General features: G+C 45.5%; 1 protein-coding gene across 1 annotated transcript in view; it reads left to right on the forward strand.

Moving 5' to 3' along the window:
* Positions 1–13,412: 13,412 nt before the first annotated feature.
* The window catches only part of cftr (CF transmembrane conductance regulator), a 189,092-nt gene continuing 175,190 nt past the window's right edge, over positions 13,413–27,314 (forward strand). The window contains exon 1 of the mRNA XM_038781050.1: positions 13,413–13,576. Coding sequence (XP_038636978.1) covers positions 13,524–13,576 — 53 coding nt within the window. The 5' untranslated portion in view covers positions 13,413–13,523. The remainder of the gene's footprint in view (positions 13,577–27,314) is intronic.

Here is a 27,314-nt window from a genome sequence, read left to right on the forward strand (position 1 = left end):
ATTCTTAAGTATTCAATTAAAGCTCAAGCAACCTCCCCATCTCATACCTGGAGTGCACCAGGGATCCTTCGCTTCCTTCTCTTTCTTATCTACATGTAACCCCTTGTTAAGATCACCTTCAAGCATAGAATCAGCTTCCGCATGCATGCTGATATCACCGAGCTTTACCTCTCCACCCACCTTTCTCCATCCCTCCATTCACTGTGTTGGAAGACTGTCCATCCAACATCCAGTTATCTTTAAGTCACAATGTCCCTCTATTATTTTTTTTATTAGTTCCTGGAAGAATAGAATGTAAAAGATCGAGGGATCAGACTTTTTCATCTCGTACCTGCAAATCTGACACATTAGGAAGCCAAATTCCCTCAGAAATAAAAATACTGATTGATTTTCTATTGAGTTTTGTTCTCTGGCACAAGCTGAGCTTCAAATCAGTGAGTTTTGATAAATGAAGAATTTAATTCTACTCAGCCTGTATTCAGAGATTGATTGCCGAGTAACTGAGATTTACAATCTGAACAATTATAGTGCGTCATTATCAACCTTAGCTGTGGTCTCGTTCAGTGCCAGCTCATGGACTGCAAACTATGGATCATGGACCATGGCATCATGACCCAACTGTCATCGCTGGTCCCCAAGTCTACAATATATCATAGATTTTATCTTATAAAGCGATATCTAAATCTATTTTTGATAATGGATACTCTACAAGCAAATCCTTAAGAATGAATGATGCTGAGGTAACTTTTTTAACCGCAAAGTTAAACTTTTGAAATGGCAGAATTACATTTATAAAGTAAATAAAATCATTGAAAAATTTAATTAAAGGGGATTACAGAGATGATTATCGAAGTAAACACAATGCAAGGTCAGACAGCATGGGAGAAAAGTAAACGTACTTTTTAATCACCCGATAAAAGAAGGAGAAATAGAACAGAAGAAACAGGAGCAGGAATGGACCACACAGCCAGTCGAGTCTGCTCTGCCATTCAATAAACTCATGGCCAATCTTTGGCTTCAGTGCCACTTTCCTCCAGTATCTACAATAAAGGCAAACGTGCCATTTTCCTTCTTCATTGCTAACTGTACGTACATGTTAACTTTCGGTGTTCCTTTTCAAGCACATTCAAAACTCTTTGCACATCAACACTTCCAATTTTCACATCTTTAAAAAAATATTCTGCTTTTCTACTCTTACAACCCAAGTGTATAACTTCACAATCCCTCACATTGTACAGGTTGAGCATCCCTCATCCCAAAAACCAAAGAATTCCGAAATCCGCACTGTTTTCCGAGCGCTGACATTATGCCATGAGTGGGAAATCCCACAAGCCTCCTGAGTGATGCACAGTTCCCAATGTGTGCCCCTCATGCACAGTTACCAACGTTCTGCACATGCGCAGTTCCCAATGTTCCGCACATATGCAGTTCCCAACGTTCTGCACATACGCAGTTCCTGTCATTCCGCACATACGCAGTTCCCAACGTTCCACACATGCGCAGTTCCCACTGTTCTGCACATGCGCAGTTCCCAACATTCCGCACATGCGCAGTTTCAAACATTCGGCACATATGCAGTTCCCAACTTACGCTGCACATGCGCAGTACAGTCTGATATCTAAAAAATTCCAAAATCCGATGCGCACTCGGCCCCAAGCATTTAGAATGAGGGATTTTCAACCTGTACTTCATCTATCGTGTCCTTTGATTGCCCGAGATTCCAAAAATCTGTCTATCCCAGCCATAAATGTATTCAACAAGGGAGCATCCACAACCCTCAGGGCATAGAACTCCTAAAGTTCACAAAACCTTAAGTGAAGTAATTTCTCCTCATCACAATCCTAAATGATTGGCCCCTTTGCCTGACACTGTTACCCCCATGTTTTAGATTCCCTGACCAGCAGAAGCAATCTCGCTGCACCTACCCTATCAAGCCCCTTCAAAATGTTGTAGGTTTCAATGAGATTACCCTTCATTCTTCTAAACTCCAGAGGACTTGGGCCCAACTTACCTAGCCTTTCATCACAGGAAAACTCTTACATCCCGGGAATCAATTTAGTGAGCCTTCCATTTACTGCCTCCGCTGAAATTATATTCCTTCTTAAATGTGGAGACCAAGACTTCACACAATATTCCAGACGCTGTACAATTGCAACAAACCATCTTTATATCTGTACTCTAATCCAATAAAGGCTAACACACCACTTTGCTCCTTAATTGCTTGCTACGCCTGCATGCTATCTTTCTGTGTTCATTTACAAGTGCACCCCCATCTCTTGGAACATGAAAACATTAAAAGTTTCACCTTTTAAAAAATATTTTACTTTTCTCTTTTTCAAGCAAAGTGCATAACTTCACAGTTCCTACATTATACTCCATCTGTCATCATGTTTCCCACTCACTTAACTTACCAGTATCTCTTTGCAGCCTCTCTGTGTCCACGCCACAGCTTAACTTTCCACCTAGCTTTGTATTATCTGCAAGCTTAGATATATCACTCTCTGTCTCTTCACTAAGTCATTAATATAGATTGTAATCATAGATCCCTACCGTGCAGAATGAGGTAATAGCTGAGGTCCCAGCACTGGGAACTGCAGCACTCCACTATTCACTACCTGACATCTTGGAAAAGCCCCATTTATCTCCTCTTTCTGCTTTCTATCTGTTAACCAATCCTCTGTCTATGCTAATACAGGGTGTGGTGGTATTGTCACTGGACTGCAAACCAGAGACCCAGAATAATGCTCTGGGGACCCAGGTTCAAATCCTGCCACTGCAGATGGTGAAATTTGAATTGGTGAAAACCTGGAATTGAAAGTCTAATGATGACCATGAAACCACTGTTGATTGTCGTAATAACCCATCAGGTTCACTAATGCCCTTTATGGAAGGAAATCTGCTATCCTTTCCTTACCTGATCTGGCCTACATGTAAATCCAGACTCACAGCAATGTGGTTAACTCTTGACTGCCCCCTCAAGGTTAACAGATAGCAATAAATGCTGGCACAGCCTGCAATGCAAACCCCATGAACAAATTTTTAAAAGTATATAGTCCTGAAATACATCTTGCTAACCTTTTGTGTGGCACCTTACCAAATCCTTTAGGAAATCCACATCTATCGATTCCCTATTATCTAGTTACGTCCTTAAAAAACTCTAATAAATTTTCCAAACAGGATTTCCCTTTTAAAACCATGTTGACTTGTTCTAATCATACTGCACTCAGTGTACTTTTTAAACATCCTTAATATTAGATTCCTGCATTAGCAAGGTCCTAATAAATGTTGAGAAATAATAAATTCCAACATTCCAAAAGTGGAGGACTTCATAGATCCCTACAGTCATTACATCCCTTCCGGCCAATGCTGCAGCCTTAGAAATAATTTAAAATGTATTTTGGGGGGTTTTATGTCACAAGCATTAGGGGTGGAATTTAACGGTTTCTCCCTCCGGCATAATTTTCCGATCCCGGTGAAGTCAATGGAATTCTGAATGGCTCGCTGCATTTTCCAGTCCTGACCCTGCTGAGTCAGGGCAATAAAATTCCACCCGAGGATTAGTCGACATGGGTGGGATTCTCCAGACCTCCAGCCATGTTTTCCTTGGTGGTGTGCTGTTCGCTGGCATCGAGATTCTCTACTCCTGCCACTTGTCAATGCAAATTTCCATTAAAGTCACCCCACGCTGCAGGGAAACCCAGGGTGGAGGGGGGGGGGGGGGGGGGGGGGGGGGGCGTTTAAAGGGAACAGAAGATCCCAATGGCCGGAGAATTGCGGAGCATAAATAGATTAATTAATTTATGTAATTGATGAAAATCTAATTTTAATCATTGATTATTTTCCTCCTTATTATAGTTGACAAGAGTAACACCACTTATATCCAAAATGATTTCTCCTAAACTAGTTGCTTTCCTTGGCATGGCATTTCTATGGTTCACATTGTTCAGGATTATACAGATCACACGGTATTAACTCTTTGACCAAATTAACAATTTTGTCTTTATTCCACATGGTTGTAAATATTAATCCATGTTAAAAATGGCATTGAGCAGTTTTGTCTCTGGTATGCAGTTCTGAAATTGTTCTCATTCTGCAGTAAGGTTTGTTATTCTGTGGATGGCCAACCTATGTCACTTCTGGCAGTGCAAATAGCCTTTGTCACTCTTTAGTTTGATTCTCTTCTCTCTGAGGGAGAAGATGGGGCATCAGTTTAACATCTTTGAAAGGTGGCACCTCTGACAATGCACTGGAGTGTCAGCCTGGATTATGTGTTCTTGTTCCTGGTATGGAATTTGAAGGCACCCTGCAGGATTCTCCATCTGCAGGATCCTCCACTTCTTCGGCAGCGAACCCACAGCCACAGGTTTCCCGATGGCATAGGGGTGACCACAATTGGAAACCACGGGCTGGATTCTCCGCACCCCGCCGCCGAAATCGCAGCCGGCACGGAGGCAGAGAATCCATTTTCCTGCAAGGAATCGGGACCGGCGCTGGTGCCCTGATTCTGCTTGCTGCGAAAAGCGGCGTACTCGGGGAGTACGGCGTGCCGCCTAGTACCGACCTGGGGCCGTTGCCAGAGGCCCGCTCGCCCATTCTCCGCCCCCTCCCGGCCGAAGTCCCGACTGGGTGGAACTAATGTGGTCCAGCCAGTCGGGATACTCACATGGCGAGTGTGACTCAGTCTGCGGCCACCCTGGTCAGGGGCGGGCCGATCAGAGGACAGGGGGCCGGGAAATGTTAGTGTGGGCGTTGATGGTTGGGCGCGCGGCCGATCGGGTGGGGATTTCTTTTTTGGGTCCAGCTCCATGGTCCGGGTCCACCATGGAGCACGGCGCCGCCGCTGGAGGCCGCCGCTGTATGCATGCGCGGCCTCCGACCCTGATGTGCGGGGGCCCGTACCTGCAGCAAAATCTGCTACTTCTACGCCACGTCCCTGCTAGCCTGCAAGGCTAGGAGTTAGTGGCCCTTTCATGCCAGCTTTTCTGGCGTGAAACTGCACCGTTTTGACGCCGGGGTGGGGACGTAGTCTCAATAATGGAGAAGCCAGTCCCACATTGGCCGGCTGCGGGAACGGAGAATCCCACCTACTCTTTTGATTCAGACAGGAGAGCACCAAGTCACAACAACGCAATGTGATTATGAGCACATTAATTTTCTACCTGAAACATCTGATAATGCTCCTGTCAAATTAATGATGGAAATGATTTCTTTTCCTGTTGTTTCGTATGCCCATCTCAAAGCAATTAACCCATTATTTGTTTCCTTTACTTGCCTTTTTTAATGTGAATCCAACCAGGAACTATTAAACGCAAAAGAATTTATAGCAGTTTTCCTGCCCTAACTAAAACGTGTAATTGCCAATGAAGAGGCATGAGTCCCCAATCATCATCCTATTGTCCAGCCAGGGAAATGTGATAGGAGTTAAATGCTACCTTGCCACAACAACATACACCACAGGAACAAATATTATTTCAAAAAAACTATTAATCTTCTCATATTCTATCAGAATCTCATCTCCAAAAGAGAAATTTTGCCTTTCTCGATAATATAGATAGAAACTAGAATGTAGTAGATGATAGGATCAAGTTTGGCAAAGAAAATACCAACTTTAAAAAAAAATTTTTTTTTTTAAGAGTACCCAATTAATTTTTTCCAATTAAGGGGCAATTTAGAGTGTTCAATCCACCTACCTTGCACATCTTTGGGTTGTGGGGGAGAAACCCACGCAAACACGGGGAGAATGTGCAAACTCCACACAGACAGTGACCCAGAGCTGGGATCGAACCTGGGACCTCAGTGCCGTGAGACTGCAGTGCTAACCAACTGAGCCACCATGCTGTCCTAGAAAATACCAACTTTAAGGGTTCCAAGGTTCACCCATACTGAATAGTTCTGACAAGTTAATTTCTCCAACTCACACTGCACAGCAAGGAGCTGTCCTTCCACAAAAAAAATAATTTCCCTTGGGTCGTAACGTTTCTGCAACATTTAGCTTCATACCTTTTACTGATATAGTACTGCATTAGTATGCTGCATGAAACACTCCCAGGTTATAAATAGTTGAAATTATAAAACATAATTTAATTCGATTGAATTCTGTTATATAAGATGGATTAAGGGAGAATCAGAAAGTAGCAAAATGATGCATTCTAACCTATTACACAAACCTCAGTGCTGAGACTCGGTAACAATTTGCGTGTTTCAGCTCTTGCATCGGATCAATGCAATGTTCATAGCACAGCAATGAAAGATTTATAGTCTGAGGGTGCTTTTATACAGCAACTTTAACACAGCTGAGAAGCAGTTTCTATTCCATAGAAACACAGAGGTTGTTCTATAATTGCAGTCAAGTTCCAGCCTGACTTTGAAGGTCACTGAGGATGTAGTCTTACAGCAATTGGCACTGCCTGAAATATAACAGAATAATGTCACAAAGTTTGCAGTATTTTCAGTGGCCGCTCCTGATATTTTATAAATTTACACACATACAGCTTATTTTTTCTTTCAAAAATGTGAGGTGTTCTGAACATTTGTAAAATTACACAACATAACTGTTCAAGTTCGACATTGCATGAATACTAAGGGTTGGTTTAGCACAGGGCTAAATCGCTGGCGTTGAAATCAGACCAAGGCAGGCCAGCAGCACGGTTCAATTTCCATACCAGTCTCCCTGAACATGTGCCAGAATGTGGCGACTAGGGGATTTTCATTTGAAGTCTACTTGTGACAATAAGCGATTTTCATTTCATTTCATTTCATTTTTTTCATGAAGTGCAATATAGTTCAATTTCTTCCAATACAATATGTGGAATTCTGAGGTGCCTCACTACACTTATGAATACGTGTTACTTTTACAGGTTATGGGTGCAAGATATATTCATATTTTATGCCAAACATTCTCTAGTGCATAAAACCGGAGGGATTTAACATGGATTCTTGTCGCTTGTTGTATTATGACTGGAGTGACCTAGGCTGTCACCTTTCCTCAATGAGACTTTGTGGGGATAGCCTCAAACTTCCTTTACTTTGGAATGTACTTGCAACATTCAACTGAAGACAGCTCTTTGCACTGGAAGACCGGCAGTTTTCAGGCAGATGACAGGGTGTTTGTCACTGAGTCGATGAGCTCTCCAGCAGCACGTAATGCATTTCCCTGCGTGCACCTCGGGGAACAGTCCATTGAAGCAGAGTCCTGTGCAACGGACCCTCTCAGAATGAACCTTGACAAAATCACCGCATTCCATTACAAAACTTCTTTGTCAACTTGGTTTAACAAAAGAGGTCAGCGACAGTCTCTCTCTCCCACCCCAGCCAGCTTGAAGGCAGCGTACAGTGGCGCTGAGAATCCGCAGGTGTGAATGGTCTTGTGGAGGACCTTTCTCACCACCCGTCAAACCACACCATATGGTCCTGCCGACGGCCATGTTTGACAGTTCTCGCAATGAGGCGTTCCAGTAAATGACTTTGACAGTCTTCTCAGAGAATCATCCCACACCTTTTCCAGCAGGGTTTCGAGGACATTATGGGCAAGATTCTCTGGCCTCCCTTGCGGCATGTTTCTCAGCGGTGGGAGGTGGCACGCCATTGGTCAGCAGTGCGATCTTCTGGTCCCACTGCCGTCAACAGAATTTCCCATTGAATCCACCCCACATCCCCGGGAAACCCGCAGCGGGGGTGTGCCGTCGGCAGGACCATAAGATCCCACTCGCGTGAAGAGCCAGAAGATCATTCCCTGTATGTGGACCAAAGCCTGATGATCAACGGTGATTTCCTGGACATTTTCCATGAGGATCAGGTGGTACAGGATTGTCCAACTGAATGGCAATATTAGCTAACCCATCCTTGGCAATAATGAGAACAGATAGAATCTCATTACATTGTGGCCTAGGAACAGAACTTCCCCAGCCCCCAGGAAGCAGGAATGTCGGCTGGTTTTGTAAAATGCTGGGGAGTCACGCTGAGAGAACTGCCTGACAGGATCCTGCAGCCAGGGAAATTTCCCAGTGGCAGCAAAGTTAGTGACTTAGGTGCCAGTCAAATGGGCAGCCAATGTGAATGATAAATTGCCCAATTAAGGGTTATTTTCCTGGCCTGCTGGCATTTAGCCAGCCGCTAGACGGAGGTGGTCTCTCAGTGACTTTCAGGGGCTAGGGATTCTAAGGCACAGGGTGGGGGCCTCCAGCAGTAAACACGCTCTTGTGAATGCAAGGCTGCTTGTCTCTGTGGGCCCTGTCTGCTTAGCCCATAGAAACATTTCTTTAAGGCTCATCCTTTTGAGGGTAGCTCAAAATCTGGAAGACCTGTTACTTTCCTCAGTTATTTACTGCCTAATCTGTTGAGGTATCAGAGACGTTTTGTGGGTTTATTTATCACAGAGAAAACTGAGGTGTAAACTCCATATCAGGATCTGATGGTCTGAGTAAATAAAATCAATATTTTATCTCACCCACTTTATCAATAAATATATCACTGAAACTTCATTGCCGCCACCATTTCACCATGTCACAGTCTGTGTTCCAGAGAGATTTATCAAATAATACATCAGATACGCTTGATATCAAAAAATAAATATGAAAAAGATTACCAAGGATTTATTTTTCAAAATAGATACAGGAAATTAAAACAATTATTTTGTTTTGTGAAATTTATAAGTAAGGAAATTGTTACTCCTGAAACAGATGCCCAAACCAAATATGACATTACACTACTGCAAAGAACAAAGGGAAAATAAGAAACAGAAAATATGGATCCCACAAGAACAATTTTTCAATCTTTGGTGTTCTGTACACACATTTAAGGATAGTGCTCTCCCCTTAAACAGTCTAAGCTAATATCTGAACTCATAGGAACAAGTCCATTAGACCCTCAAGCTGGTTCTGCCACTCAATCAGATCCTGGCCGATCTATGACCTAACCCCAAACTTCTACCATCCTTTGCATGTAAAAGTGTTTCTTCTGAAAGGCCGCAGTGAAAAAAGTAAAATTCTAATAGTTAAATGGTTTGTTGACTTAAATGATTGCCACTCCAATCTATTTAAAGCCTTGCTTTCAAAGTAAGCATGTTTAAAACTGGCACAGTGTAGACAATTGAATTATTAATTGCATATCACAGGTTATTACAGGTGTAGAAGAATAAATACATGTAATTGTTTGGAATATATTTTACCAACAAATGAATCCCTCCATGTAATCTGCAAAGTCAAGGGTAAACAAGGATGTATATTTCTCAAATCGCACATCTGGGCAGACACAGATGTCAGTACTAGACGTCAGTGTTCCAGTTTGTTGCTTCTGGAAATTCAGCATGGTAAAGCCATAAACAAACACAAAAATGACATGGAGAATAGTTTTCTTCAGGAAGTTTTTGTAATACTGGCCTAGAAATTCTGTTGTGCTGTTTTTGTTTTACAGGCTTAGAATGGGCGACTCGGTGCCTGCTCCACATCAAAATAGCACCGATAGTGCACATCTGTAGTTGACAAGATAAACTGGATAAACTGGTTGAATAATTCAGGAAGTTTATTGTAATATATAAAAAATGGTCCGACTCTTCTAAAAGTCACTGGTGAAATTGATTCACCCAATGCCGGAAATGCCACATGATAACCGCACGGTGCTAATAAGCAGGAGGAATACTCCAAGAGTTATTTAAAGGGCGTGCCACTTCACACAGGTTTGTTACTGGTCCTCTCATGCTTCTGAGGTCTTTGGTCGTTGTTGATTTTGTCCATTTCCCAAGTCTGGCTCATCTGCCAACCATGTTCCTGCATTGTGATCTCAAATGTAGTCATGGTGTATTCTGGGTCCAACCCTAACAACCACTGATATGTTGAAGAGTCTCATTCACTGAAACATTGGCCTGGATTTTAACTGAGTCGGGATGACTAGGGAGCCGTTTTTCAGGAGTGCATTTAAAGGGCGTGGGCTGGCTTCTGTAAAATGTCCACATTCGGTCCGAATACTCTACTCTTTTGAAATATTCATGAGATCAGGACAGGTTGTTCATAGCCTCTCAAAGGAGTCGTGAACACTAATCTGCATGAGGGGACCGTTTGAATGATAGGTTCAAAAGGTCCTCCTCGTGGATCCTATCGCAGGCTCTGCTTTTTCACTCATCCCTATTGCCCTTCATTCCCCTAACCCATATGGCACGTCCATGCCCATTGACCCACTATATTTTGAAAAAGGTAATTCATTCATAACATTCTCCTATGTTCGAAAGGTCATTTCACTAAAAAGCAACAAAGGTGTCAATCATTCAGACCCTTTGAAGTGTCAATACCAAAAGACACAAACTATTGATGTGTTTAAAGTTGTGTAAACAAACATTGCGAAATTGACAGCAGAGATCTGGGTGCCCGAACTGTTCATCAAACAATGTTTACTCTGGGGCACAGCAGTTTCACCAGGCTCAATGGATGCTTGAGCTCTCAACCAAGCCTCATTATGTAGGCTTGGCTGAGAGGCCAGACATCCAGCACTGTTGCTGAAACACTTTAGCCCCAATGGAAAGAGTGGAAGTGACATAGCTTGGCCTGGGGGAGGGGGGGGGGGCATGAGGCCCCATGGCGTGTGGATGGAAGGTCAGAGCTTAGCATGGGAGCATGAGAGCCATGGATGGTGGGTACAAGGATAGAGTTTGGCATTGGGGTCACAAGGGTGGGGGAAGAGCAGACCCTGGCATGGGGGGGGGGGGGGGGGAGGTATGACGGAGGGCTTTTAAACTCATCCTTTAGAAGGTCCCTTGAACCACAGCTCTTTAAAAACACAGGCCCACTCCAAGAGAGCAGCATGGGAATGCCAATGGCCGGACTGGAGTCGACCAGGCCGGGTGTGCAGAGCCGGGAATGAGGTTGGGGATCCTGGAATGGGGAGCTCCACTTTTCAAGGACTCCCGACTAAACGTCTAGGCCTGTATGTCAATATAGTTCGGATTTATTTTCCAGCATTGTCTGCCCATCCTCCACTGTTGAGATGGTTTGTGGCGGTGCCTGACATTGAATTGGATCCATTGAAGTAATTGAGACAGCCAAACCCCGGGATCTCTCTATTTTACAACAGCGGCGCCGCCTTCTGTCACCTTAACTCTCATGGTTCGATTTTAACATCCACGGAAATGACTGACTCGCATCGGTGACTGAGAATATGGCCCAGTCTGTACATTGGCGTGTACATTCCCTCACAAGGCCAACCCCATCGAGCCGAGTATTTCCTAATCAACCAGTACAGCAAAAATACAATTTAAAAATACAATACTGTAACCTACCGGGCAAACCCAATATTAGAAAGGGAAAGGGGTCTTCATACCCTTTGTTATCTCAGAGACTTGCTCTTTGTAAGGATCCCATCAGAGGCTTACAGCTTTTTATAACGTGTTCAGAAAAAGCAGACATATAACTGGGGCTAACAGAACAGTAACCTTTTATCTGATATATACCTGGCGTGGGTCCGCTACATCTCTCTCTGTGCCTTGAAATATAACCGCAGGTTTGAGTCTGAAGTGTGGGTTAAATCCGCCAATCAAATGAATATGTTTTAAATGTGCATTCAAGTGCTTTCTTCAAATTCTGAAACAACCAGCAACTAAACTAAGCTTCAGATTTACGACGAATGAATTGACCTTGGATGTCAGCAGTCACACCCAGTGCAGTTTGTGTTGGTGGAGGTTCTGCACGGTAGAGCGCGTCCTCCCTTACATTCACTTCGACAATGCGATGTCATTGTCTGCACAAGCTTTACTCCTGCAGGCAAACAGCTCGTGTCCTGGGAATAGCACCGGCGAAAATCAGCCAAATGGATTGGGACATACTCGCTCACAGGAGAGGTCCTGCTGAAAATGACCCCCCCCCCCCCCCCCCCCCCACAACTTAACCTCATCTCAAAACATTAAATGTGGCTTCAAGCGTCCGGGAGCCGAATGAAAATCAAGGTCAAAAGTATTGGATTAATCTTTGAACACTTGTGGGCAGGGTGATGGCACCCGCTCCCCCCCCCCCCCCCCCCGGGTGGGGGGCAGGATCACTCACAAAGCAACTCACAGACTGAGAATAGAAATCACCATCTCAATTTATTGGCACATTGGAATCGATTTCAACTTTTTAACTATCTTAAATTAAGACCCGCAGGGGATCTGGGCTGGGGGAGCTCGTCAAGTCCAACACAATGGGGGCGAGCAGGCAGGGGAATATCTCTGCTGGATGAAAAGCAGGTTGGAATTGTATCAGTCTATGTGCTGCATGTAAACACTTTACAAGTGTTCAGTCATTGCTGTGAATTGCTGGTACAGTGAGATTTCTTTAGTAACTTTTGATCAAGTCCTCAATGGGAAGGGAAGACGCATATTTGCTTTGATGTCTGCCTCTCGAAGTGAAGCAAGCCCGGTTCTACATTTGGGTTCACATATGGATGGGGGGGGGGGGGGGGGGGGGGCATTGGTAAACACAACCAGTGGGCCTGCTGCTGGGGCCACAGGGCTGCCCCGCTGCCTATAAATGTCAATAACGTCTTGTTAGAATCAAATACCTGCAGCACTCCACCACCTCTTAGATCAAAGCAAATCACTGAGGATGCCGGAGACGGAGACAGTCCCCCACCCACCCACCCAGAACAGACAGAACAATCTCAGCAGGTCTGACAGCCTCTGTGGAGACAGAGATCTGCAGATGGGATTAGCTTTGTATTTGCAGTTCTACTTCCCGTTCACTGGACGAAGAATGATCCGGACTCCAAACCTTAGCTCCGAGGTTCTCTCTCCACTTCGTGTGACCCCCCACCAAAAAAAAGGTTCAGAGTTCCAGTCGCCTGAATCAACAGCCTTGGCTCGGGGAAATATTAATTCTGTTGTAAGAAATCTGCAACAACAACAAACATATTAACCAGACAAGAGAACAAGGTGAAGTGATTCTGTCAGCGGAGATTCCCTCGCTGGACGGGGCAGACAGGTTTGGGGGGGGGGGGGGGGGGATGGATAATTCCCTGAATTATACACTGTCTCACCCAATGAGTAGATTCACCTGAGGAAGGAGCAGTGCTCGAAAGCTCGTGTTTGAAACAAACCTGTTGGTCTTTAACCTGGTGAGTTCTTACTGGACTTTAACCTGGTGTTGTAGGACTTCTTACTGTACTCATCCAATGAAGAAATAGAGAAAAAAGCCCCCCTCCCCCTCCACACCTATCAATAATATCATTCACCATGATTGGAAAACAAGAATTAATCACAGGTGCGTTTGTCAGTGCATTTGGTGTGTTAACCATTAATAAATCACATTTTCTTACTGTCGTTAATGATTACAGAGAAATGGACACCAATTTGTAGCAATCTGAGTTCTGGCAGAGAATTCCGTTTTGTCATTGGGAGGAGAAGGTAACAATGCTGTCAACTTTCAGCCTCTCTCTCTCTCTCTCCTCTCTCTCTCTCTCCTCTTTCTCAGTGCCCAGTAGTGACATCATCAGGCAGTGTTAATAAGGTGGGGTGTGCGGGCAGAGTCTGTCCTCAGGTACTCCAAACCCTCCACTGGACAACAATGCAGAGATCACCCATTGAAAAAGCCAATGCCTTCTCCAAACTCTTCTTCAGGTAAGCTCCTTCCGCATTCCGAGCCACCCCTCTCTTCCTCTGTCTCACTCCTCTTGTTCTCACCGCGGGGAGGGGGTGAAATGAATCGTTCCCACACTTTTCCCGGAATCACTGCAGGGTTGGTATTGATTAACCTGCCCCTGGCTCACAGTCCCGCGCGCCCAGCCTGAAATGCCACGGCCATGTCCATTTCACACGCGCCGCGTTGCTGCACTTCGGGCATTTCAAGGTTCAGGACAACGACTCCCACCAAGTGGCAACTGACCTTACCCCGGTCTTGCTGTTTGCCAATCAGTTCCCTAACTCGCCGGAGAAACCAGGGCTTCGCTGGAGCGCCGGCGACGCTTCAGCTGTCTGTCCTTTGGTCTCAAAACTCTTGCAAAACTTTCCTCCAACTTTTTTTCACCCCCTTGACCACACGCCTGAGACCGTTTGACGGTGCAGAGGCCAACAATCACGAGTTCGCTTCAGACGTCCTTTTGCAGCCGCGAAAAGGGAAAAGTCTGACATCTGGTTAAAGTTACTGAATGTGCAGCACATGCATCTGAGGGAGAAAGTTTCGCGGATCCGTCGCTCGGGTCTGATTCAGAAACATTTAATTTGTTATCAATTGGACAGCGTTCGGGTCCTGTCCTGACCATCATGGTATGTTTTGAGGGGCAGACAGTTTTTGTTTTTTAAATGAGAGACAGGTTAGTTGTGTACACGGTGAATTGAAGATCGGTCCTGGACTGAATATAGGAACGAAATAATTTCTACCCATTAAAAGTTGTGAGGCTAAATGAGAACTATTTGCCAAATGGCTCTGGGGTGACTCGTGTGACCAGCAGTGGGTCCGGGAAGCAGTTCGCGCGTTACTGGACAGAGTGGCTGAACTGTGAACGCCGCCAACTTCTAATCCTTCACCATTGAATTGTATCTGTCTGGTAACCTGGAGTCCCACCAATCACATTGCAGGAGCCCTTCAGCCAATCACAGCCTAGAATTTCAATCAATCAAATCCTGCCGTGCATTGGCTCAAAGCAGAGAGCAATTCGATTCTCCATTTCAGCATTGTCACTCCGACTCATTCAGAATGATAAATCACAGTCAATGAAGGAAATACCTTCCCTTAAAAAAATAATCAACATAAATATTTAGCCACATGCTTACACAAGCACAGACAGCTTACCTGTTTCAGCTTTTCGCACCGGCTATCCCTATTAGCCCTGTTCCCCTGCATTTTCCCAAAGGCTCTGATTGTCCAATCCCGCTTTGAAACTGTTTCCACCAAGGTTTGCAGTTGTGAATTCCTGTTCATAATAACACGATGTGTAAAAAAAAAAATCTCAACTCCCTCCAGCTTCCTTTCCCAATCGTGTTAAGTCTGCATCCTCTGGTGACTCTCCCTCTAGAGTCTAGACGAAACAATTTCCTCCTATCTATTCAAACAAAATTCATAATTTTGGTCACTTCTATTAAATCAATGCAGAGATGTGTGAGGTGATGCATTTTGGCAGGAAGAACATGGATAGACAATTTAGAACAAGGGGTCAGATTCTTAACGGGATGCAGGAGTAAGGGTCTTGCTTTACAAATGTATATGTGCCTAGATCATTGAAGGTGGCAGCACAGGTGGAGACAGCAGTTTTTAAAAATAAATTTAGAGTACCCAATTCCTTTTTGTTCCAATCAAGGGGCAATTTAGTGTGACCAATTCACCTGGCCTGCACATTTTTTTGGGTTGTAGGAGTGAGACCCACGCAGACACAGGGAGAATGTGCGAACTCCACATGTACAAACTCCACATGTACGGTGACCTGGGGCTGGGATTGAATACGGGTCATCGTCACCGTGAGGCTAACCACAGCGCTACTGTGCTGTCCTCGGTGGAGGGCAGTTAACAAGGTATATAGTATTCTGGGCCATATTAATAAGGGCATAGAGTCCAAGTACAAGGCGGTTATGCTGAACGTATCCAAGACACTAGTCACACCTCAGCGGGAGTATCAGGCACAGTTCTGGGTGCCACACTTAGGAAGGATGTGAACACATTGGAGAGAGTGCAGAAGAGGTTTATAAGAATGGTTCCAGGGATGAGAAACGTCAGATATGAGGGCAGATTGGAGAGGTTGGGATGGTTCTCCTTGGAGAGAAGAAAGCTCAGGGGATATTTGATAGAGATGTTCAAAATCATGAGGGGGCTGGGCAGAGTAGACAGGAAGAAACTGTTCCTGCGTGTAAAAGGAGCAGGGACGAGGGGGCACAGGTTGAAGGCATTTTGCAAAAGAAGCAAATGTGATGTGAGAAAAAACATTTTCACACCGCGAGTGGTTGGGGTCTGAAATGGACTGTCCTGGATGTGTGATGGAGGCAGGTTCAATCGAGGCATTGAAGAGGGCATTACATGATTAATTTAACAGAAACAATGTGCAGTGGTACGGGGTAAGGCAGGGGAATGGCACTAAGTGATGATGTTCATTTGGAGAGGCAGTTCAGATACAATGTGCCAAATGATTGATTGATATTTATTGCCACATGTACCGAAGTACAGTGAAAAGTATTTTTCTGTGGCTGAGGGAACATACACAATACGTACATAGTAGACAAAAAGAATAATCGACAGAGTACATTGGCAAATTGTACATCGACAAATGGTGATTGGTTACAGTGTGGAACAAGGGGCCAAACAAAGCAAATACATGAGCAAGAGCAGCATAGGGCACCGTGAATGGTGTTCTTACAGGGAACAAATCAGTCCGGAGGAGAGTCGTTGAGGTGTCCAGGAGCTATGGGGAAGAAGCTGTTACTATGTCTGGATATGCTGGTCTTCAGACTTCTGTATCTTCTGCCTGATGGAAGGGTCATGAAGAGAGCTTCATTCTGTGCCATAACAATTTTGTGATCTTCCTTGAACCTTCCCTGCTCTAAGGAAAACAACCCCCAGTATGCCGGTAATAATTCACAAAACAAATACAAGCCCCTTCATCCTACCCTCTGGCCTTGTCCCTGTCTCTACAAACCCAGCTTGTAGATGATATCCTTTAACTCCAGGGTCCATCTTATTTCGGGGCTGACACACTAAGGCCCAGCATAAAGAATGTTTGAATAGTGTGCAGCATCTTAGAGGCATACGGTGCAGTGTATGATTCTGCACCCATCCAATGCCAACTGTGGGCATTACCCAATCTCTCCCACAACATTTCCAACCTAGAATCTTATTCCCAGTTCCTCTACCTCGGTCTCTCGTGAGAGGGACAATTAGAACAATTAAGAAATAAAACATGTATTTTTGACAGAGATTGTTAATGTAACAGAGGACGGAGCAAGAGAGGTGAAACCGTCGCAAGGTACAGCAACAGAGAGAAGTGAGAACAGAGAAATGTTAAGACAAATGAGAAAAAATTTTTTTAAATGAAAAAGAGATAAAGGAAGAGAGTGAGAAACATACAGAAGGAATGAGAACCTATTAAACCATTCAAGCGATTTGGAACATGGATGAATGCAAACATCAAACTTACAATGTGGTATATTGAATTTCAGTGAACAAGGAAAACATTTTTATCTGACCCTACACATCAGTAACCTTAATGTGACCCTGTACACCCAAAGCCTTAATGTGGCCCTGTACACCAGTCGCCTTGATGTGGCCCTGTATACCAACAGTCTTGATGTGGCCCAGTACACCAGTAGCATTAATGTGACCCTGTATTCTAGCAGCATTGCGGTGTCTATGTACATCAGTAGCCCTGATGTGATACTATACATCAGCAGCCTTGAAGAGGGCTTTATTCCAGTATTCTTGATATGGCCCTGTACACCAGTAGCTTTGATGTAGTGCTTTATTCTAGTAGCCTTTAGGTGGCCCTATACACCAGTAGCCTTGTGGTGCTCCTGTTAGCCAGTAACCTTGATGTGGCCCTGTACACCAATAGTCTTGATGTGGCCCTGTACACTAGTAGCCTTGATGTGGCCCTGTATATTAATAGCCTCCATGTGGCCCTGTACCCCAGTAGTCTTGATGTGGCCCTGTACCCCAGTAGTCTTGATGTGGCCCTGTACCCCAGTAGTCTTGATGTGGCCTTGTACCCCAGTAGTCTTGATGTGGCCCTGTACCCCAGTAGCCTTGATGTGGCCCTATACCCCAGTAGTCTTGATGTGGCCCTGTACCCCAGTAGCCTTGATGTGGCCCTGTACCCCAGTAGTCTTGATGTGGCCCTGTACCCCAGTAGTCTTGATGTGGCCTTGTACCCCAGTAGTCTTGATGTGGCCCTGTACCCCAGTAGCCTTGATGTGGCCTTGTACCCCAGTAGTCTTGATGTGGCCCTGTACCCCAGTAGTCTTGATGTGGCCCTGTACCCCAGTAGCCTCGATGCGACCCTGTATATTAGTAGCCTTGATGTGGCCTTGTACCCCAGTAGCCTCGATGCGACCCTGTATATTAATAGCCTCGATGCGACCCTGTATATTAGTAGCCTCCATGTGGCCCTGTACCCCAGTAGCCTTGATGTGGCCCTGTACCCCAGTAGCCTTGATGTGGCCCTGTACCCCAGTAGCCTTGATGCGACCCTGTATATTAATAGCCTCGATGCGACCCTGTATATTAATAGCCTCGATGCGACCCTGTATATTAGTAGCCTCCATGTGGCCCTGTACCCCAGTAGCCTTGATGTGGCCCTGTACCCCAGTAGCCTTGATGTGGCCCTGTACCCCAGTAGCCTTGATGCGACCCTGTATATTAATAGCCTCGATGCGACCCTGTATATTAGTAGTCTTGATGTGGCCCTGTACCCCAGTAGTCTTGATGTGGCCCTGCACCCCAGTAGCCTTGATGTGGCCTTGTACCCCAGTAGCCTTGATGTGGCCCTGTACCCCAGTAGCCTTGATGCGACCCTGTATATTAATAGCCTCGATGCGACCCTGTATATTAGTAGTCTTGATGTGGCCCTGTACCCCAGTAGTCTTGATGTGGCCCTGCACCCCAGTAGCCTTGATGTGGCCTTGTACCCCAGTAGCCTTGATGCGACCCTGTATATTAATAGCCTCGATGCGACCCTGTATATTAGTAGTCTTGATGTGGCCCTGTACCCCAGTAGTCTTGATGTGGCCCTGCACCCCAGTAGCCTTGATGTGGCCCTGCACCCCAGTAGTCTATGTGGCCCTGTACCCCAGTAGTCTTGATGTGGCCCTGTACCCCAGTAGTCTTTATGTGGCCCTGTATACCAGTATCCTCCTAGATAATCGTATATGTCCGACTCTACGAGTCACAGTAGTGGTCAGTTCTCCCCCCAATCATTTGGACAGCACCAATCACAGAATACTACAGTGCAGAAGAGGCCCTTTGGCCCATCGAGTCTGCACCGAAGTATGAGAGGCCCTGACCTGCCCACCAATCAAACAGAACCCAGTTCACCAAGCGGCAACTCCAAACATGCAGAAGAGGAAGCAGGCGCCCCCCCCCCCCCCCCCCCCCTACCCCCCCCCCCCCCCCCCCCCGCCCCCCCTCAGGTCGACCTCACCTGGAAGAGAATTGAACCCAAGCTGTTGCCTTTATTCTCAACCACGCACTGACCTTGTAAGCTAAGCGTCCCCCACATAAAACAATACATGCAGCAATAACACTGCAGGAAGCTCCTTCTCTTACAGTGACTCCCTGTTAAAGGGTATCCTTAGATTTTCATTTTTCCGGTGGCGCAGTGGGTTAGCCCTGTTGCCTCACGGCGCTGAGGTCCCAGGTTCGATTCCGGCTCTGGGTCACTGTCCGTGTGGAGTTTGCACGTTCTCCCCGTGTTTGCTTGGGTTTCACCCCCACAACCCAAAGATGTGCAGGCTAGGTCAATTGGACATGCTAAATTGCCCCTTAATTGGAAAAATGATTGGGTACACTAAATTTATTTTAAAAAAAGATTTTAATTTTTCCATGCGCTTTGTACACCTTGCCTCGTGCAGCAATTTTCTTAATACTGAAACAAAAGAGATTAAAATTCTCCCAAAATTGATTATGACAGTGAATGTAAAACTGCTTTACCTACTTCCCCCGACCTCCAAGATGTCTGATGGAAACCAGATTTAGAAGTCATGGGGGGGGGGAGGGGGGAATCGCTGGGGGCAGTTCAGTTCAGTGAGTTCAGTCCCTTACTTCCCCCCCCCCCCCCAAGCCCCGCCGCCCCACCCAGATTGCATTCCCCACTGTGCCCTGCTTCAGCAGCTCATAGAATTTACAGTGCAAAGGAGGCCATTCAGCCCATTGAATCTGCACCAGTTCTGGGAAAGAGCACCCTACTAAAGCCCACACCCTATCCCCGTAACCCAGTAACCCCAACTAACCTTTTCTGGGCACTAATTTAGCATGGCCAATCCACCTAACCTGCACGTCTTTGGACTGTGGGAGGAGCAGTCAGAGGAAACCCACGCAGACACAGGGGAGAACGTGCAGACTTCGCACAGACAGTGACCCATCAGGGAATCGCACCTGGGACCCTGAAGCTGTGAAGCAACTGTGTTAACCACTGTGCTACCGCACACCTCCTTTGAGCAGTGAGACTGATACCTACAGGAAGGTACCCGTGTCCCCTCCGTGTGCAGACCTGATTTTGATGGTGTCAGTAGGACCTGGCTGACTGCACCACTCACTGGGGTCAGCAGTGACACCAGGGGTGACTTTCTGGGAACCGATAGCGAGAAAATCTCAGCTTAAAAAAACCTCGCATGTCAGGAGGAATTCACACCAGTCCTGGGTTGTGGCTTCTTGCTGTCAATCCCCTTGCCTATCGATGAAGTGATGAATTGGGCGGACCTGCTGAAGCTACTGTTAAAATCAGCCAGGTCCCCACATCCCCTCCAGACACCTTCCATTCCTTCTCCTTTCTGAAATCTCACACTCTAAGTGGGGGGTGTGGGTCAGTGACATGGCAGGGTTTCTTAGGCTGGAGAAGATTAAGTTTGTCTTCAGGGGTTCATTACTGGGGTTCGCTCGGAGGTGGCAGCCGTTCATCGACTTCTTTAAGGAAAACTGACTTTCAGCAGGATGGGGGGCGGGAATTGGGGGGGTATTGGAGGAATGGCAGTGAAGAATAAGGGCAGGGAATCTAATACATGGGTAGCCAGGAGTTAGGGCGGGGCAGAAGTTGGGTGTGTTATTGTGGGTTTTTTGCATGTGTTGGACCGCTCTGTTGTTTAGAATGTTAAAATGTTAAAATTATAAATGCCCCAATAAAATATTTTCTTGAAAGAAAAAGCTCACACTCCATTTTCAATCCTACTGTGAAATCAGGGCCTTTATCACCATATACTAATCTAATAATCTTTATTAGTGTCACAAGTAGGCTTACATTAACACTGCAATGAAGTTACTGTAAAAATCTTCTAGTCGCCACACTCCGGTGCCTGTTCGGGTACGCTGAGGGAGAATTCAGAATGTCCAATTCACCTAACCTGCACGTCTTTTGGACTGTGGGAGGAAACCGGAGCACCCGGAGGAAACCCACGCAGACACGGGGAGGACGTGCAGACTCCGCACAGACAGTGACCCAAGCCGGGAATCAAATCTGGGACCTTGGTGCTGTGAAGCAATAGTGCTACCCACTGTGTAAACCGTGCCACCCATATTAGATCATTTAAATAAACTCTTTAATTAAATTGATTAGATAAATTAATAATCAGCCCCCTTTTGCACATTAATTCCATATGGAAAAATAATACTCACTTTAAACTGTTGTAAAAAGAATGACCTGTTAGTGCACTGATGTTTCCAGCTATGCATGACAACAATACACGAACAAAACAATTCCACTGCTTTGATTTTATGTACAGGTGCAGATTCACATTCTGATAGAGTACAGTAATTCCTAATTTGGAAAGTGACGTTTTGGAACATGTTCACAACGATCTAATTAAGCTCAGTGATTGCTGACTGGTTAAAAAAAAAACACTGGATATGATATTGTTCTGTTCTTTCGGAGTACAAACGTACCCCCGAGTCAGTACTTTTCCATTTTCTCAACATGAAACTGTTTAATTTCTTAAAAACATTTTTTTTTAGAGTACCCAATTGATTGTTTTCCAATTAAGGGGCAATTTAGCGTGGCCAATCCACCTAGCCTGCACATCTTTGGGTTGTGGGGGCGAAACCCACGCAAACACGGGGAGAATGTGCAAACTCCACACGGACAGTGACCCAGAGCCGGGATCGAACCTGGGACCTCAGCGGCGTGAGGCTGCAGGGCTAACCCACTGCGCCACCATGCTGCCCTGAAACTGTTTAATTTCTAACACCGCAGCCTTCTTAAGATGACCTCAGCCATAGAAATCACATGGGCAATAAGGTGAAGGCAGAGAGGGCACAGCGCCTGGTAAACACGACTGTCTAAAAGCCTGAAGCAAGTACAGGGGATGTGGCAGCATCAGTGAGAAGAGAAAGCAGAAGAGTCCTTTCGCTCTTCGTCAGAAGGTTTTCAGACCAAGAGCTAAAAGGACGCACAATGTTAACTCTGCTTTCTGTACAGCTGATGAGGTTTTTCCCGAATCCCTTGTACTTATTTCAGATTCCAGCTCCCGCAGTATTTTGCTTATTAGACCGTAAAATCCAAACTGTAGTTCCAGTGATGTGCATTTCATAGAATCTACAGTATGGAAGGAGGCCATTTGGCCCATCAAGTCTGCACCGCCCCTTGGAACGAGCACCGTACTTAAGTCCATGCCTCCGCCCTAGCCCGTAACTCCATCTAACCTTTGGACACTGAGGGGAAATTTAGCACGGCCAATCCACCTAACCTGCACATCTTCAAACTGTGGGAGGAAACCGGAGCACCCGGAGGAAACCCACGCAGACAGTCACCCGAGGCTGGAATTGAACCCAGGACCCTGAAGCTGTGAGGCAGCAGTGCTAACCACTGTGCCACTGTGCCACCTGTTTGTTTCAGCCTAGATTTTACTTCAACAATAATAATGCTCTGTTTTACAATTTAGATGGTACATAGGCACCGAGAGTGAAGCAGCTTTCTAGTGTTGCAATGTGCTGGATGAAGGAGTGGGAGGGTAGAGGGTAGCACCCACAATTCTACAAATGTTTGCAAATGTACTGATTCCAGTTGTGATGCAGCAGTTGTGGGTTTAATGCTCCTTCACAGCAAAGGCGATGGGTTACTCTGGCCCATCTATCACAATGTGTGAGGAATGATTACAGTATTCCTGCTCCTCTTAGACAACGAATATTACAGCAACAACTTGAATTTTGTAGCATCTTTACATAGGAGCAGGAGTAAGCCATTTGGCCCATCATGCCTGCTCTGCCATTCACTATGATCATGGCTGATCATCCATACTATCCCCATTTCTCCTCTATGTCATTGATATATAGATATCTGTCAATCTCTGCTTTAAACATATTTTAACAATTAATTCAGGGGTGTGGGCTTTGCATGGCTAGGCCAGCATTTATTGCCCACCTGTAATTGCCCTTGAGAAGGTGCTGGTGAGCTGCCTTCTTGTACCGCAGCAGTCCATGTGGTGTGGGTACACCCACAGTGAGGTTAGGGAAGGAGTTCCAGCTGCAGTGAAGGAAAGGCAATATGTTCCCAAGTCGGGATGCTGCACAGCTTGGTGGGGAATCTCCAGGTGGTGGTGTTCCCAAGTATCTGCTGCACATGTCCTTCAGCTCAGATGATAATGGTTGTGGATGTGGAAGGTTCTGTCTAAGGAGCCTTGGTGACTCCCTGCAGTGGTTCTTGTCAATGGTACACACTGCTGTTACTGTGTGTCGGTGGTGGAGTGAATTAATGTTTGTGGGTGGTGTCGAGCTTCTTTAGTGTTCTTGGAGCTGTACTTAACAAGGCAATTGGAGAGTATTCTGTCACACTCCTGACTTGAGCCTTGGAGATTATGGACAGTCTTTGGGGAGTCAGGAAATGAGTTACTTGCCGCAGGATTCCTAGCCTCTCTGTAGGCATAGTATTTATATGGCCAGTCCGGTTAAGTTTCTAGTTAATGGTAACCCCCAAAATGTTGATAATGAGGGATACAGCAATGTTAATACCATTGAATGTCAAGAGGCGATGGTTAGATTTTTTTCTTGTTGAAGATGAACATTGCCTGGTACTTGTGTGCAGTAAATGTTGCTTGCTTCATGTCAAGCCAAGCCTGGATAGTTTCCAGGTCTTGCTGCATTTGGATTGAGCTTCCACAGCTTCCTGGAGTAGAGAATGTCGAAGATTCACACCCAACTGAGTAAAAAAGATCATAGAATACCGTCAGTGCAAAAGGAGGCCATTCAGCCCATCTGGTCTGCACCGACCCTCTGAAAGAGCACCCTACCTAGGCTCACTTCCTTGCCCTATCCCCATAACCCCACCTAACCTGCATATCTTTGGACACTAGGGCAATTTAACATGGCCAATTTACCCAATGTGGGCATTTTTGTACTATGGGAGGAAACCGGAGCACCCGGACGAAATAGACGCAGACGGGGAGAACCTGCAAACTCCGCATAGATAATCACCCAAGGCCAGAATTGAATCCATGTCCCTGGAGCTGTGAGGCAGCAGTGCTAACCACTGTGCCATGGCGCCGCCTATTTGGTTCAGCCTAGATTTTACTTCAACAATAATAATGCTCTCTTGCAATTTAGGTGGTACACAGGCACTGAGAGTGAAGCGGCTTTCTAGTGTTGCAATGTGCTGGATGAAGGAGTGGGAGGGTACAGGGTAGCACCCACAATTCTACAAATGTTGGCAAATGTACTGATTCCAGTTGTGATGCAGCAGGTGTGGGTTTAATGCTCCTTCACAGCAAAGGCGATGGGTTGCCCTGGCCCATCTATCACAATGTGTGAGGAATGATTACAGTATTCCTGCTCCTCTTAGACAATGAATATTACAGCAACAACTTGAATTTTGTAGCATCTTTACATAGGAGCAGGAGTAAGCCATTTGGCCCATCATGCCTGCTCTGCCATTCACTATGATCATGGCTGATCATCCATACTATCCCCATTTCTCCTCTATGTCATTGATATTTAGATGTCTGTCAATCTCTGCTTTAAACATATTTTAACAATTAATTCAGGGGTTGTGGGCTTTGCATGGCGGATGCTCAATGGTGGATGCTCAAGATGCCAGAATCAGAGGAATGCAGAGATCTCAGTGGCTGTAGGACTGGGGAAGATTACAGAAATCAGGTTGTGGGGGGATTATGCAGCAAAGAGGGCCAGAAGAGCAAGACGAAAGTAAACGTGTATTTCACAATGCATGCACAAAATGCTCCCTATTTTAGCAATGCACCTTTTAGGAGCGAGTAATAGAAACATAGAAACCGAAAACAGGCCTTTTGAGCCTGCTCCGCCATTCATTATGATCGTGGCTGATCATCCAACTCAATAGCCTAGTCCCGCTTTCCCCGCCATATGCTTTGATCCTCTTCGCCCCAAGTGGTATATCTAACTGCTTCTTTCAAAGATACAATTTTTCAGCCTAAAATACTTCTCCTCATCTCTGTACTAAATGGTCTACCCCGCATCCTCAGACTGTGATCCCTGATTCTGGGCACACCCACCATTGGGAACATCCTTCCTGCCTAGTCCTGTTAGAGTTTTATAGATTTCTATGAGATTCCCCCCTCATTCTTCCGAACTCCAGCAAATACAATCCTAACCTATTCAATCTCTCCTCATGCGCCAGTCCCACCATCCCAGGAATTAGTCTGGTAAACCTTTGCTGCACTCCCTATAGAGCAAGAACATTCTTCCTCAGATAAGGAGAACAAGTCTGCACACAATATTCCAGATGTGGTGTCACCAAGACCCTGTATAATTGCAGCAAGGCACCACTGCTCCTGTATTCGAATCCTCTCGCGATGAAGGTCAGCATACCATTTGCCCTCTTTACCGACTGCGGCACTTGCATGCTTGCCTTCAGTGATTGGTGTACGAGGACACCCAGATCTCGTTGCACATTCCCGTCTCCTAATTGATGGTCATTCAGATTATAGTCTGCCTTTTCATTTTTTCTACCAATGTGGGCAACCTCACATTTATCCAAATTATACTGCATCTGGCAATCATTTGCCCACTCACTCAACTTGTCCAAATCACATTGAAGGATCTATGCATCCTCCTCACAGCTCACCCTCCCACCCAACTTCGTGTCATCTGCAAATTTGGAGATCTTACCCTTTTTTCTATCATCTAAATCATTAATATATATAGTGCATAGCTGAGACCCTGGCACTGATCCCTGCGGTAGCCCACTAGTCCTTGCCTGTGAATTTGAAAAAGACTCATTAATTCCTACTCTTTGTTTCCTGTCTGCCAACTAGTTTTCTATCCATCTCAATACAGTACCCCTAATCCCATGCGCTTTAATTTTACATGCTAATCTCTTATGCAGCACTTCGTCAAAAGCTTTCTGAAAGTCAAATATACCACATCCACGAGCTCCCCCTCATCAACTCTACCAGTTACATCCTCGATCCTGACTCTGTCCGATCCTGCCACTGTTTTCTAAGTGCTATGCTATAAAATTGGCACAGTCATTAGCACTGCTGCATCACAGTGCCAGGCACCTGGGTTCATTTCCAACTTTGGGTTACTGTCTGTGTGGAGTTTGTACTTTCTCCCCGTGTCTGCGTGGCTTTCCTCCGGGTGCTCCAGTTTCCTCCCACAGTCCAAAGATGTACAGGTTAGGTGGATTGGCCATGCTAAATTTTCCCTTAGTGTTCAAATGATTAGATGGGGTTACTGGGTTCAGGTGATAGGGTGGGTAGTGGGCCTAGATAGGGTGTTCTTTCAGAGGGTCAGTGCAGACTTGATGGGCCGGATGATCTCCTTCTGCACTGTAGGGATTCTATGATTCTATGAAAATCTTTGATAATGGATTTTAGAATTTCCCCCACCACCGATATCAGGCTGACTGGTCTATAGCTCCCTGTTTTCTCTCTATCTCCCTTTCTAAATAGTAGAGTTACATTAGCTACCCTCCAATCCACAAGAACTGCACCATATTTGAAGGGGTGGCACTTGGCACAATGGTTAGCATTGCTGCCTGTGGCGCTGAGGACCTGGGTTCAAATCCCAGCCTTGGGTCAAAATTGTGTACTCTAAATTTTCTATAGTGTAGGTCAGATAGGCTTCAGATGGTTTCAGGTCGGCGCAACATCGAGGGCCGAAGGGCCCGTACTGTGCTGTAATGTCCTATGTTCTAACTGTTCCAGAGTATATAAAACCCTGGCAGATGACCAACAATAGACCCACTATTTCTAGAGCCACTTCCTTAAGTACTCAGGGACGGAGATTACCAGGCCTTAGAGATTTATCAACCTTCAATCCCATCGATTTCCCCAACACCATTTCTCTACTAATATTGATCTCCTTCAGTTCTTCCCTCTCACTAAAGTCTGCGTTCCCCAACCTTTCTGGTATCTGATTTGTGTCCTCATTCATGGAGACAGAACCAAAGTATGTGTTTAATTGCTCAGCCATTTCTTTGCCCCCTTTGATACATTCCCCTGTTTCTGACTGTACAGACGTACTTTACTTAAAAATAAAGGTACAATTCAAAAGGGAAAACATTGCTTTAAATATTAACCGCACCTTGCATTGTTCAAAGTTAGCAAGAAACTGAAACCATCAACAAAAGAAGGTGTGTTTAAACACTCCCAGAACTAATTCTGGTGTGTTCGTATAAGGAATATCTCATCTGGCAATAATCGTACTCATAACTATGAGCCTGTTTGTCTTATATATGCTAATTGTGCTGGGCTTTCCAAT

Source organism: Scyliorhinus canicula, chromosome 20 (genome assembly GCF_902713615.1).
Source record: "Scyliorhinus canicula chromosome 20, sScyCan1.1, whole genome shotgun sequence".
Classification (NCBI taxonomy): Eukaryota; Metazoa; Chordata; class Chondrichthyes; order Carcharhiniformes; family Scyliorhinidae; genus Scyliorhinus; species Scyliorhinus canicula.